Here is a 14,494-nt window from a genome sequence, read left to right as displayed (position 1 = left end):
CTGCTCTTCTGCCCTGGAAGTCTCTTTAGGTTCAGGAGCCTTTTTCTTTTGCCTGCCCCTAGATGTATAAGGGCTATGGCCACCTTCCTTCTCTGCATCCGCCATCTTAGCTGGTGGGTTAGGGGCTGTAGAACTGCCCGAGGGAGAGACTGGTTCCTTGTGGAGGAGGGGATGAGAAGTTACTTTTATGTTTAATCTCTTACCTTGCCCCCTAGGCCCCATTCCAGTTTAACAGTCCCTCTTACTTCCAAACCAGCGAAGCAGGCCTAGAGGCCTTTTGCTGGGCTGCAGCCACACCTTGCTGGTCACCACAATCAAAGGGACCTGTGTACAGGTCTTCTGGCACACCACACATGACCTCAGTGCTGTAACTGGACTCCCAGCACTGGCAACATGATTGACAACTGTGCCACCAGCTGGGCCTCGGGTCGATCCTCCTCTTCTGCACCAACCAATGCCACGTGGTTGTGCTGCCCACCTGGGATCAGGCTGATTCGCCCAATCAAGCAGCTTGCTGCAGCGCAGCACCGTTCTCCTTATCAGACTGCTCACCCACTCCAGCCACTTGCTGCTGTGCTGAGCAGCTGATTTCTTTTCAGGCTGCTCACCCGTTCTGCTGCTGCGCCGCCATGCCAAACAGCTGAGGCCCTTATCGGGCCGATCTCTTATCGCCACTTCAACCGCTCCCACATAGTCGTGGCCCAAGAGCTGGGGCCTCTACCCTGAGCGCTCCCACCAGGACTGGGGTATTGAAAATCCCTTTGTCCCAGCTGCTGTTCTCCTTACTTGATTTTTGCTGTGGAAGATTGAAAACAAGGGACAAAAGCCTCTACTTCCAATTCGAAGTGGAGCCCCAGAATTCACGTCCATCCTGGCTTGGACTGAGTCAAAAACTGGGATGTGGCCTATGGCACAGTGGGGACCTTCAATCAATTATGCAGACTCAGTCCAATAGGCTGAGGACTAGAGTCTACCCACTCTCTCTGGACTCTAGTAGCCACAGAGAGGAAAAGAGGGCTGTTTCTCATTATCTCTTTAATAATACTTTCAACTCTTTTTACAGAAACAATGTTAAACTTACTGGTCTATGACTTCCTTTGTTTTGTCTCAATCTGTTTTAAAATTTTGCTGAGTGTAAAAGAGAAGTTGCACACTTTTGTGGGGGGGGAAATCAGCATATTCATATTTAAATTCATTAAGAACTATTCCGGGTCTGGACATTTGTCTAATTTTAGCTTGCTAATTTGTTGTACAGTATTTTCTTGTTACTTCTGTATTCTTAGTTTGTTTCAAACACCCCCAGAAAAAGCCATAATTAACACACACATTTATTTACTATTTAGAAAATAATTCATTCTTTGCTATTATTCTATCCTACCTTAACACACCTTTAATGTTTCATATTATCAGGGCTTCATAAAACTTTCTTTCAGGCCTATGCTAACAAGCAGAAACAAGATTAGATAAGTATTTTTACCACAGAGAATTAGGAAGCTATATAGACAAATTCTGTGTACTGTACTGCAAAGTAACACAAACCTGCCACACACAGAGATATAACATAAACATAAGATGGTACCAGCACCAAAGTTTACCATCTTGACTGCTCTCTCCTTCTTTTTTGACTGCAATTTTCCTGATTTCAGTATGGGTTCCATAAAAAAGCGCTATCTGTTAGAGAGATGGAGCTGTCTCCATTTCACAATTTTTAACCTGTATCTAGCCAGTTTCTTATTCCAAATACATTTGAAGCTTTTTATTATTATTTACTTTAATGTTCTTTGCCATGTGTCTCAAATCTCATGCCTCAAATCTCTTTTTGGTAATTTTTAGTGCTAGCTAGCATAATTTGGAGCAGAATTTAGCTTCTTTTTTTGTTCTGCTTTGAGCAAAATGTTCACTTCCTGAAGGAAACTTTCTTAATTTTGGTATCATCTCTGCCCTTGCTCAAGGATAGTATCTGGACTTCTTTTGAATTTTGTTGCAGCCTTCATAATAGACAAGGCTGAGCAAAAACTGGGGAACACTGAGAAGGAGTCATGTGGAGGAAGAGGAGCGCTCCACAAATCAAGCTCAGCCTATGAATGTGGAGACTGAAGCACCTCCCACTATTAGATGCTCTGAACAGCTCACAGGAGAACAAATCCAGATTAGAACAAGAAAAGAGGAATCAACTGTCCTCACCAAAAGTCCCTTGAAATCCCCATTAAGCAGTTCGATTCTTGAGGGAACCTTATTCCAGGGGGAAGAGGCTGATTTGAGATGAATATACTATATATGATTTCATTACTGGAGTTGAATAATCTCCAAGCACTGTGAAGAGAACTGATCCTTGACTGTCTTTATCAATTTTCTTTTTATTAATCTTGTTCTTTTAAAGTTTACTTTTCTGAAGTCAAATATGATATTGTTGCATTATTTGACAAACATCTAATTTATATTGATTAAAAGCTACAGCATTATGATCATTATTCATTCAATAACATTTAGGTCTCAGGTAAGATTCCAGACTCTACTTAGTAATAAGTTCAGTGTTTCCTCTTTTGGGTTATTTTATGGTTGCTCCATAACACTATTATTTAGGATATCTAGAAATGTGGTAGACAGTTTTCCGTGCCCAGAGTTTGCATTTCGCAATCTTTGAAAAGAGTAATTTTTTTCTGTCTCTCACTAATTCTTAAATATTGCTGTTATTTAATGATATCTGAATTAATAGCACAATTAATATAATGAGTTAATTCATTTATCCAGCTAACTTTCCATGGATCAGAAATTTTCTCCTAAAGATACAACTCATGAAAAGAAAATAATGGACCTTAGTTTTAAGATATTGTACTGAAGCAAATTTTTTTGCTTATTAAATAAACATTTGTGGATTCTGTTTGTGCTATATCATAGAACTCAGTCACTTTTTCTCATTTTGATTATACAGTTATTGCAAGGCTTGGATAGAATAATCAGTATCTATAGAGGTCATTCTGAACCCTGTAAAGAAAAGATGGTATAAAAATGTCACAGACAAATAAATATAAACTTACCTCACTCCTCTTATAGATTCAGCACTGAAGTTCCATTCATGAATACCTTTCTATAACAAGAAACCAACAAACATAGCATGTAATCGTTAAATAATATAAAATATTTCATCCTATAACTTAAACATTTTGGCAGGTTATTTTCCTTTATTACATTTACCCTTTTATAAAACAGTTGTCACATGGCATTACATTCAAGTCAGGCTTGACTCAAAAATAATTTCATGCAATTTTCTTGGCAAGCATGAAATGGCTTGCTCATTTATTTATGAATTTGTTAAATGTATTTTGGATAGTGATTGGATGGATGGATGGATGGATGGACGGACAGACAGACAGACAGACAGATCTACCCAACTCAAATAATGTAACACGTTTTGGGGCAGTGTACAACAGAAAATTGAACAATATCCAGAACAACTATTTAAAAGTAAGACATACCCAATATATGAGATCTAAAGTGGCAAGCCACAGTAATGAAAATAATCAAAAGGTAATTCTATTTAACTGCAACCAAACATGTGAGAACTGCCTTTTAGAATATTTTTTGACTTTCCAGTTCTGCCAGAGCTCTGGTATTCCGATATTCCTGTCCATGTACTAACTAAACCTGAACCTGCTTAGCTTCCAGACAAAATCAGCCTTGTATTGCCATCTGCTCAAGTTCACTGTATCTATAGAATAGTAGTAAGCTAAATTATCCTAAAAACTCTTCTTTGCTGATCTTATCAAACTTCTGTCTTTTTTCTTATGGTTGAATCTTTGAAGCTTCTTTCTTTGCTTATTTCATGGGATGCCTTTCAAAACAAGATATTTCTCAATTATTTGTCCACATATGCTTAGTCGTTTTGTTAGATTCCATTTCAATTCTTGACAATTATGGAGGTGAAAATTATACCAAGACAAAGGCATTACACTATTAAAAACACATCAGACCCATTTTTCATTAGTTAATTGACATTAAAAGGAAGCTCAGAAATTCCAATTTCTTTAAAAACTTATTTTTTTAAAAAAACAATTAACATTATGTTGTTCTCAAGAGGGTGAAGTTAAATAGAAACAATCCTCCTAGCGATCCTGCCAAACTTTCAGTCCACTAGTATAAACATTTTAAGAAAGTTGTCCAAGTCTGACATCTGTTATTTGCTTAATAAAAACAGAGGCAGCAGGAAAACTATTTAAGTAGCCAGTGTGAGACCAAGTACTAGGGCTAAGGTAGCACTTAGAGCACTATAAAGAACAATACTAGATGCCCCTTGGTATTAAAGCTATGGGCGAGAAGCAGGTTTATGCCACAAAACAGTTCAAATGTTATTCAGCAAACAGGAAGTAAATTATACCCAAGTCAAACAGATCTTCAAACTTAGGCTTCCAAGCCACTCATCAGAGTTCAGCAGAGTTAGTATGTTAGTGTGATCCAGGAGATAGAGTAAACAACCCTCGGATAGAAGGTCTCTGATCTACACCCATAGAATGGGAATTATTGCAGCTCAATAAAGATGACAATTAAATGCAAAATTTATATTGTTAAGTGAGACATTTGTTCAGTGAGTTTTGTCCAATTGTATGACCTTTCTTGCTCCAGTTAAGTGAATCATTGCAGTTGTCAAATTAGTAACATGATTGTTTAGCGAATCCAGCTTTCCAATTGACTTTGCTTTGGCAGAAGATCAACAATCACATTACCTGAGACACTGCCACCATCATAAATACGAGTCAATTACCAAGCATCCACATTTTGATCATGTGACCATGGGGATGCTGCAATGGTTGAAAGTGTGAAAAATGGTCACAAGTCGCTTTTTTCAGTGCTGTTGTAACTTTGAACAGTCACTAAGCAAATTGTTGTAAGTTGAAGACTACCTGTACTGCAATTTATAAAGTCAGACTGAATTTCTTCCCTGTGATAATCTGAGGGATATAGTAGACATATACCACTGACAGCCCACTAGCCGATGAAGCACATCCTATTGTTTCCTGCAAGCTTCCTGTATCCCAACCATATCTGCTCTAAAAGTTGAGATCTTCTTGTGGAGATAGAGAGGGAGGAATGAGACCACCAGTGATGCAAGGGAGTTAAGAGAAAGGGCACCTTCCATTACAAGATTATGGCCTAGTGAAATATACTCAGCAACCCCAAAAGTAATAAACCAGAATGAAGCTCAGCTTCTAGATGTTTCTTGATTTTTAAGATAAAAATTGCTTATGGAATCTAGAATGACAGATTAAAGTAGAAGTGGGTTGTCTACACTGCCTTGCCTTTATGCAAGTGCTTTTCAACTGGGTTAAATTATTCTTATTCCCATGTAAAGGATGCATTTGTTTTCCCCAAAACAAATTAAATGTGCAAAAAAGCCTTTCCAAATTGATGTATTGTCTGCTGTGCTAACTAAGGATCAAAGCTGAGGGTACCCACACTGGAATCCATGACTCTTCATTTTAATAAGGTTGTTAGCTTTGCTCCAAGATGAAATAGGAATATAATCAAAAGCTACTGCCCATGTTTTCCATACATAGACTAAAAAAAAGGAAGTAAGATTTTTTTTTATAAAATAAAAAGATTTCCTACAAATTCATATAAAAAGCAGCTGATGCTTGGAAATATTCTCCACATATGGTTCTTCTCCTCACTTTGCATCATTATTCTGCCACTGTGGCCCTCAAGCTCCTCAGAAAAATTTATATGTACCCCTGATTTTTAAAGTTTCCCCACCCTATTCTAGACTTGGGATGCTTTAGAGATGATTTAATGTGATTTAGAGATGTCAAAATGCTACAGATGGTCACTTCAACCAATCTGGCCAGCAAAACATAAGCTAAAACCTAAGCTAGGTTTATCCTACTCATCAGTTATTGAAGTAATAATTTTGCTCAATATAACAGGAAGCGAAGAGTTAAATAGCCAGGGGTGGGATTCTACCAGTTGGCACCTATTCGCTAGAACCAGTTGTTAACATTCTAAGCAGTTCAGAGAACCCCTTTGTTAGAAGAAATTACTGGCCTAATCCTGTAAGGAATGCAGGAAGGAAACATTCTGGTGTTGCTTACAGAAACTGCCTCTCCGTTAACCCTTATTACATTCTTGGCAGGACTAGACTTCCTGTCTCAGGAATCTCTCTGGAATTTTCTTTCCCTCTTTTGCTGGTACTTTGCTTTTGTGGAGTGACCATTTAAAGTTACAATGGCACTGAAAAAAGTGACTTATGACCATTTTTCACACTTACGACTGTTGCAGCATCCCCAGAGTCATGAGAGGCCAGGCAAGGAGATGCGTGCCTCGATGTGAGTGATATTGAGTTGGCTACGCCCAACCAATAACATGATCACCAAGCCACGCCCACCAACTAAGCCATGCCCACAGAACTGGTTGTTAAAAAATTTGAATCCCACCACTATAAATAGCATATAGGTGATCCTTATTTAACAAAGATTTGTTCAGTGACTGAACTTATGATGGTGCTGAACTTTTGACTTACGTTGGTTGCAACATTCCCATGGTCATTTGATCACCATTTGTGGCCTTCTTTAATTGAAGAAATATCATGGTTTAGCTGATGGGAGGTTGCAAATGGCAAAAATATGAGGTCCTTGCTTAACCAGCAGTGATTTGCTTAATAATAGCATCCAGAATTACTGGAATTTCCATCACTAAGAGCTGTGGCTACATAACATTATTTTATGACAGCATTAGTTAGCAACAAAAATTCTGGTCCCAATTGACATTGTTCAATGAGGACTACCTGTACTTGATATTTTTCACTCTATATTTTAAAATGTTTCAAAAATCAGACCTATGTAAAGAAAAGGTAGATGAAAGAGAAAAGATCGAATTTTAAAATGGTCAAAATTTCACAAAAGGCCACTAAATCTTGATTTTTTTTTTCATTTTATTCCCAAAATCTTTTTTGAGAATACTAAAATATGGCAAGAACACGAACATTTTATATAAGTTGGCAATAGCATTTAGGTGTTATTAAATTGTGATTTTAAAAAAAATACTTAGTTTTGGAGTTCTAGGGATGCATTTCAGTATAGTGCATACATTCTAGGACCCAAACTTGCTATGTTGCAGATTAGTGGTCCAAAATACCAATAATTAAGGAAAAAAATCCCCTGAAATCTATGTTTTCTATCATTTCTTTCACTTAATTCTTTTTTTCAGAAATGATGGCATTTGCCCTTTTACATCTAAAGTATTTTAGCTTTTCTCTTCAGTTCTAGCTTGAATAGTATGTCATCCTTACATGTATCATTCACTCTAGTCATAAACTTTATCCTAGTTCATTTGCCTAGACCTCTGGCACAAAATTACTTGATAATGTAGCTCTGTACATGTTAGAATAAAAAAATGGAACTGTGTCATGAACATGATAAGAAACTTTACAGAACGAGTTTAATTTGAATTCAAGAAACACTTTCCATGCAAGCAGTTCCAATTTAATTCCTGCCTGGAAAAGCTTCTGTCTAAATTTTTGGGAGGACAGTAGGCCTCTATAGAATTGCAATTGATGCAACACAGTACTGAGTTGGATGAGCCAATCATCTAACTTGATATAACAGAGCAACCTCTATCCCTGAAATACTTTATATGAACATGCTATACTTTTCTCTCTTTTCTTGATTCCTGGTAACTGCCTGGATTAGTCTCTACAGAAACCTTGCAAACAGTTTTGGAAATGATTTGCCCTTGCTGCTTTCTTAGAGCTGTGAGAATATCCCCCAGTTGTTTTTGTGTCTAAGGTGGAAATTTCCCAGTTTCTAGTCTGATGCCTTAACACCTGCACCAAATTGGCTCTTCATATTATGCTTAATATTATTTCCCAGCATCCATTACTTCCTCTTCTCTCTTAGGTTTCTTGATTGTCGTATTCCATTATCTTTCCTCCCTCAAATACCAAAGGTTCTAGATCTCAAATACCAAAGGTTCTTTGATATTTAGCAACTTCCTTTAGTAAGAAAAAAAATTCTTTAGCTCATGCACTGTAGCAGAGCGATCATTGGTGGATAAGATGAAAAAGGAAACATTCTGTACATCTTCCTTTTTCTTCTTAAGATGCAAGTAAGGCAGCTTACCTTATCATCAGGCATAACATGCCAAATAGAGACCGTCTTCTCTTCAGCTTCACTATTGATCGACAAATACGAAGGTTGATAGATTTTTGTAGGTTCCAATATCAAAACCTTCAAGCAAAAAATGACAATATTAAATTTAATAACTGTTTTCTCAAAATGTCTAGCTATTTAGATATTAAACTGTGGTGGAATAGAGAGACCATTTCCACATTATAAGGCTTTCTAACAGGTATTCTCTATATGGTTTATAATTTTATTAGCTAAACCATTTATGGCAACTATTTATTATACTTTATCTAAAAAAAGAACTGGCGAACAAATAGCATGCAGCACACAACAAAATCTGTGGTAAGAATCTAAACTTTTATTTTGCTACGTGCATGGTAGAGTTTAATTAAAAACTACATTATATTATTTGCTGAATGTTTTTTCTCTTCCATCTCCTTTATTATAAACATTTTTAAAGTAGTTTTCATGTATTTCCTCAGTTAACTGGTTTCAGTTATTTGAAAAGATTATTTTCTAGACCCTAAATCAACATTATTAGGAAACATGTGGCTACTATTTTCTTAATTTCAGTATAAATTCAATTTCTGTGTAGAAGAAGGCTAGGAGATTGTCAACTCCTTTTTTTTCCTTTTTTCAGGGAGGAAAAACTAAAAGAAAACATGAAAATTGCTGGTTCAATAAATAAAAAACCTGAAGACATGAGGTAAAAATGCCACTTTTACCTCTCAATAAATTGTCATGAGTTACAATGGCTTTGGTTTATCTGATGATAAAAAAAGCTATTGTAGCTCAGTTTAGCTATTGTTGTTAGGTTTTCCTCCAACTCTATGAGATTCTATGATAATACACAGATGAAAATCTTTATGGGGAAGGTGGGATAAGAAAGGAAGACAAAATATTTTGTAGAGGGGAAGTGGTAGGATGAAAAGCATGAAGTGGTAGGATGAAAAGCATGCATAAAAATAAAGAAAAACTCTAAAGACAGTAATGATCAGAAGATTGCAGCTTTTGTAAAAGTAGACACTAGCTTGTATTCATTCCAGTTTAGGAAATAGCAAAGCAAGATTTATGCTGTTCATTATTTTGGTAAGTTCAGAGTATACGTTACAATGAAGTAAAGGACTGAGCAAGCAAAAATCATATTTCCGCAAATTTACGCAAGAAATCTTTGAAGAGACTGTGAATACCAAATCTCCAGCTAAGGTCAGTTCAGCAGGGAGGGATCAATAGCCTCAAATGACAATGTATGGAAAAGCAGCAGGATGGAACTGATAGTGAAAAGGTAAAGAACAATAAGGTATCTATTTGCCAAGTATTATGTACAAAATTATACAACAGGTGAATATACAATCTAGAAACAAAACATTTAGTTCCAACAAAAATATTGGAATAATATTTAACTAAAGAATAGATTTTTCAATAGCCATCAACTGTGGAGTGAAAATGGTATCATTATTGGTGAAAAATTCATTTACGGAATGAAAATGGTATAATCACTATAATAGGTAAGTCAATGGAAAATGATATCTGACTCTATCCCATTTGATTTACACAATTGCTCTGTTATAACTGTGCAAAAAATTGAGAGAAGGGAAATTCATATAACATTTAATAGCTGTCAAAACTAACTGTTAAAACTAATTGAATTGTACAGAAAATGTTTCAATCTGTTGTCAAAAGAAAAGATGTAACAGCCCATCCCAAAGTCTACAAGTTCAATTATTTATTATTTATTTAAGTGGTAAAATAGTTAGAATGACAGACTACAAACTAGCTTCAATTCCTCATTCAGAAACGAAATTCAAACTCATAATAATAATCTCTTCACCAGAATTGTTGTGACATTTAAGAACCATTTTCTTTGTAGGAAAAGCAAGATGTCTGTATCTAATAAAGAACAATTTAATTATATTTTTTTAAATTTATTGCCTTCCAAATTAAAGCACTTCTCTTTCCAAATAACCATGTAGCAAGACAAACAGGAAATGAACAGTGTTTAAATTATACTTACGGGAAATCTAACTACAGAGACATCTGTCTTTGTAGCCTCAACTAGAAAATCCATCCAAAAGTCTACAAGTTCATTTTTGCCTACTTGTTGATCTGGATTTAGCTTCTTAAAGTGCTGATATATCAAAATGGTTTCCACAATGGACTTAAGATACCTAGGATAAACCAGGAGAAAACAAAGACTAGTTTGCAACATTTTATATTATTGCTTGCAATCTTTATCACATTCGTTTTCTATACAGACCACAAAACACATCACAAAACTGATTGGCTGGGTAAACATATACAGAGTCTCTTTTCCCCCAAGCTGGTACTCCACTGTGTTTTTTTAAATAGTTTCCATCTTCCATTGTGCTTAGGATAATATAAATTACATTGTCCTGGATAGATTCCCTACTACTTTACAGACAGAAGGAAACATATTTTTCTCTCATTCTTAAAATTAATAAGTGTGTTTCCTGTTTTTTTAGTTGAGAAAATACTTCCATGTTAGTGGTTACTTCTAAGAATTATTTACTTCCAGAAAGGCGGGTGCATCATAAATGGAAATATGCCTCACTGAACTGAAGCCTGAATAAACACAAAGGCCTGTATGGATAAATAAAGATGGAAATAGAACACAAGATGATTTTCTTATCTCTTCTCTGGATCTGGTTTCAATCACTCCCCATCACAGTTTCAACTCAAATTGACTCAGAGAATTATAGTTGCCTAGCAACTACAATCCATTTTTCTCATCTTGGAACCCAGCAAAATGTCTGACATAGTTATTGCTTAGTATCTTTTTAAAAGTAAATACCATACCAAAATCTCTCATTGATCCAACAAACTAGCCTTGAGCAGAACATCAAGCAGAAGCTACACACTGTAAAATAACCACTTGTGTCAACTCTTCATTGCCCTCTTATTGATTTAAAACTAGAATGATAAAAACTAAAAATAAGGGGAGACAAGGAAACAAACCCAGCCCCAGAACTATTCTAGGTCTGCTGAATATTGCACCCATATTTATATGGGCTGACAGTTCATCAAAATTATTTATAAAAATTTCTAAATAACCATGATCTGCCTACAAGAGGTATAAAGTGGGGTCAGATGTATAGAATTAAACTGGAAAGTTCATTTTTTAAAAGGTTATCATTTATCCACTTCCATTCTCTGATAGATTCACCTTTGATCTATCTCTTCTGTTTGCTTTGCTTCTACTCCCTGTTCTATAGAACTAGTCTATCTGGGTTGCAAAACTCAGCATGATCATAAGATGACAGCAAAGAGAACTTTTTATATCTTTTCACTCAGGTTGAGAACAAATCCTGTTAAACTGTAAGTAACACTTATTTTCTTTCTTTCTGAATTTCACAGATTGAATCCAGAATCAAAACTCAAGTGCTTACTCAGGAAAAAAAAGAAGCCAAAGGATACCTGGATAACCCACATTTTATGTACTCTGTACTTTCATCCTCGGGTGTCAATGTGGTGTACAAAATGATTTATTTACCTAGAGTTACCAATGGCTTTCGAATGCAATGTCGTTTAATCTGAAAATTAAATGTATATTAATGGCGCAAGAAAGTTTTGCTTACCATGCTGGTGTCTTCAACTTGAATAGCTTTTCTGAGGCATGGATCACTCTTGTGTGATCATTTGCCAAGACGCTGGCTCCCAGGAAAAACCCTACTTCCCAATAACTTTGCAATTTCTCCAAGTTTCCTTTCTTCCCAAGCAGGCTGCTTATTTTAACTCCTGAAGAAATTAAAATTGTATTTTAGCTGTAATGGTGGGAATTCTGGAACCCAGAACCCCAACACATCTAGAAACTGTCAGGCTGACGAATATAGACATACGCCTTTCAAATTTAATAGGTTTAATAAACCTCAGCATGATTGTTACTCACTAAAGTATTACAAATTTAAAAACTACCTAATTTCAGGATATAATTGCTTTCGTGTATTTATGACTTGCTCTTCATTTCTGTACAAGTTTTAACTAACCTCAGAGATAAGGTCAAAAACAAAAAAATGAGGTTTAAGGGGACTTAGCAGAAACTGATAAAAATTGTCAACAGAAATCAAAAAATTATTGCTATGGAGCAACCTTCATTTCTTTCATCAAGCTTTCAGAGGGAAGTCTATAAAATTGAATTGAGATTTTTTTTTCTCATCAATTAGAAAATTGGCCTGCTATACAGGTAGTCCTCAACTTACAACCTTTCATTTAGTGACATTACATCAGCACTGGAAAAAGTGACATTTGACCATTTTTCACACTTAACAACTATTGCAGCATCACAATGGTCACTCAATCAAAATTCGGATGTTTGGCAACTGGTTCATATTTATGACAGTGGCAGTGTCCTATTGTCCTGGAGTTATGTGATCACCTTTTGTAACCTTCTGACAAGCAAAGTCAATAAGGAAGCCAGATTCATTTAACAGCCATGTTATGAAAGATCGTAAAATGGGGCAAAACTCACTTAACAACTGTCTTGCTTAGCAACAGAAATGTTGGGCTAAATTGTGTTTGAAAGTCGAGGACTACCTGTATTAGCTTAATAATACCTTGTATTAACCCAATAGCCTCATGTTGCTGGAAGAATGGAAATTTTACAGTAGGCAACTATTACTACAGATTCTACGTTTATAACAGGATACCATATTTTTCATTCTATAAGACACTTTTCCCTCCCCCAAAAAAGTGGGTGGAAATGTCTGTGTGTCTTATAGAGAGAATGTTGCCAAAGCCCCGCCCACCCACCAGCCCCCCCCCTTTGGCCTCTGCCCCCCAGCAATTTGTCTCCTTACAGCAAACAGCAAACACCCTGGTCAGCTTCAGCACAGCCTGATTTAGCATGAGTAGTTGATTGGCAGTCGGATCGGGCTCCCAGAATACCACCGATCAGCTGTTCCAGGCTGTGGGGATTGCTGCTGCCCATCACTGCTGTCACCAGCCATCGCTGCCACTGCCTATCACCGCCATCTCCACATGCTCCATTTTTGGCCTCCGTGCATCCAGTTTTCGACCTGTTCCAGGCAGCGGGGATTGGCACTGGAGACCATCAATCCCCGCCATTTTCGGAATGGGCCGAAAACAGGACGCATGGAGACTGAAAATGGAGCATGTGGAGATGGCGATAGGTGGCGGCAGCGATGGGTGGCGATGGTGGTGATGGGCAGCAGTGATCCCCGCAGCCTGGAACAGCTGATAGGCAGTAATCCGGGAGGCCGATCCAACCGCCAATCAGCTGCTGTGCTGAAGTTAACCTGGCTGTTTGCTGTTTGCTGCAAGGAGGCAAATCGCTTGGGAGGCAGAGCCAGATTTTTTTTCTTGTTTTCCTCCCCAAAAGCTAGGCGCGTCTTATGGTCTGGAGTGCCTTATAATGCAAAAAATACACTACATTTCTTGCTGTTCAAATATAACATAGTAAAGGGAAATAACGGCATGGAAGATTTCACTGGACCAAAAGTTATATAAAATATAAAATTATTTAGAAGGATCAACAGAATTCATTCATTTCTGTTAACAGTTTATTCCATGATACCCCTGAGCTGTTACAGGTCTATATGGAAAAAATTATTCTAAAAAACTGAATTTGCTCAAAGCAGATCACTTGGTAAAAGCACGTGCGCAGTCTATGTATGCTCTCATAATGGAAGATGTATTTGAAATGAAGAAATGGCTAAGAAGAACTGTGACTTCAACATGAGCTCGCTTCCCGTAAAACAGAAGGTGGCAAATATCTTGTCACTGAATTTGATTTGCTAGTGAATCAGTAAGCTATAATTACCAACTTTCCGTAATTCAAAAGAGGTATCAAACTGATGCCCAGCAGCCAAGAGGAGGACCGCATAATTAATTCCTGACTGTAATGATGGTTCTGACTCAAATGCCTTCTTGAACCTAAAAGAGAAAACATTTCATTAAGAGGCAATCTGGGACATTCTTAAATGATTACCGCAATCACTTTTATACAACTCAACTAACTTATCCAAGCATAACATCCTCTGTTATATTCCAAAACTCATGGTTATTTTAGGAGCCCAAACACATACATCCTTCCTCCACTCTTTTCTTTCTTCTGTGTTTTTGCAATTATGAAAACTATATAACTCCGCAACAGCTTTGTTATTTTGCAGTATGTGTGTGTGTGTGTGTGTGTGTGTGTGTGTGTGTGCTTTCTTAAGTTTTTGCGGGTACTTACATTTATGGTATTCAGCTTTGTTTGGGTATTTTCTCACGTCATTATAGTTGTGCTTTTAAAGTTGTAGCAACATTTCAGCAGAATCTCATCTGCCATCATCAGGCTTCTGTATTGTGTTCGTCTAGCCATCTGCCATGCCAGAATGGTTTTTTCTTCATCCTGATTGGTT

General features: G+C 36.8%; 1 protein-coding gene and 1 long non-coding RNA gene across 3 annotated transcripts in view; one reads left to right on the top strand and one right to left on the bottom strand.

The window, feature by feature from the left end:
• Positions 1-11,592, top strand: part of LOC148127715 (uncharacterized) — a 64,228-nt gene extending 52,636 nt beyond the window's left edge. The window contains exons 2-3 of the long non-coding RNA XR_015744937.1: positions 8,755-8,820; positions 11,490-11,592. This is a non-coding gene — a long non-coding RNA (uncharacterized LOC148127715). The remainder of the gene's footprint in view (positions 1-8,754; positions 8,821-11,489) is intronic.
• MAP3K5 (mitogen-activated protein kinase kinase kinase 5) overlaps positions 1-14,494 on the bottom strand; it is a 111,034-nt gene that overhangs the window by 33,387 nt on the left and 63,153 nt on the right. For both annotated transcript variants that reach the window (XR_015744927.1, XM_026705554.2), the window contains exons 8-12: positions 13,912-14,024; positions 11,711-11,870; positions 10,129-10,282; positions 8,109-8,216; positions 3,039-3,088 (exon numbers count right to left, since the gene is read on the bottom strand). Coding sequence is in view for 1 of the 2 variants with exons in the window: in XM_026705554.2 (XP_026561339.1) it covers positions 3,039-3,088; positions 8,109-8,216; positions 10,129-10,282; positions 11,711-11,870; positions 13,912-14,024 (585 nt within the window). In the remaining variant the exon portion in view is untranslated. The remainder of the gene's footprint in view (positions 1-3,038; positions 3,089-8,108; positions 8,217-10,128; positions 10,283-11,710; positions 11,871-13,911; positions 14,025-14,494) is intronic.

The sequence above is a fragment of the Pseudonaja textilis genome, chromosome 1, assembly GCF_049901715.1.
Source record: "Pseudonaja textilis isolate UNSWEBS1 chromosome 1, rPseTex1.2, whole genome shotgun sequence".
NCBI classification, from domain to species: domain Eukaryota; kingdom Metazoa; phylum Chordata; class Lepidosauria; order Squamata; family Elapidae; genus Pseudonaja; species Pseudonaja textilis.
Note: the sequence above shows the minus strand (reverse complement) of the source record. Positions and strands in the feature narration are given on the sequence as shown.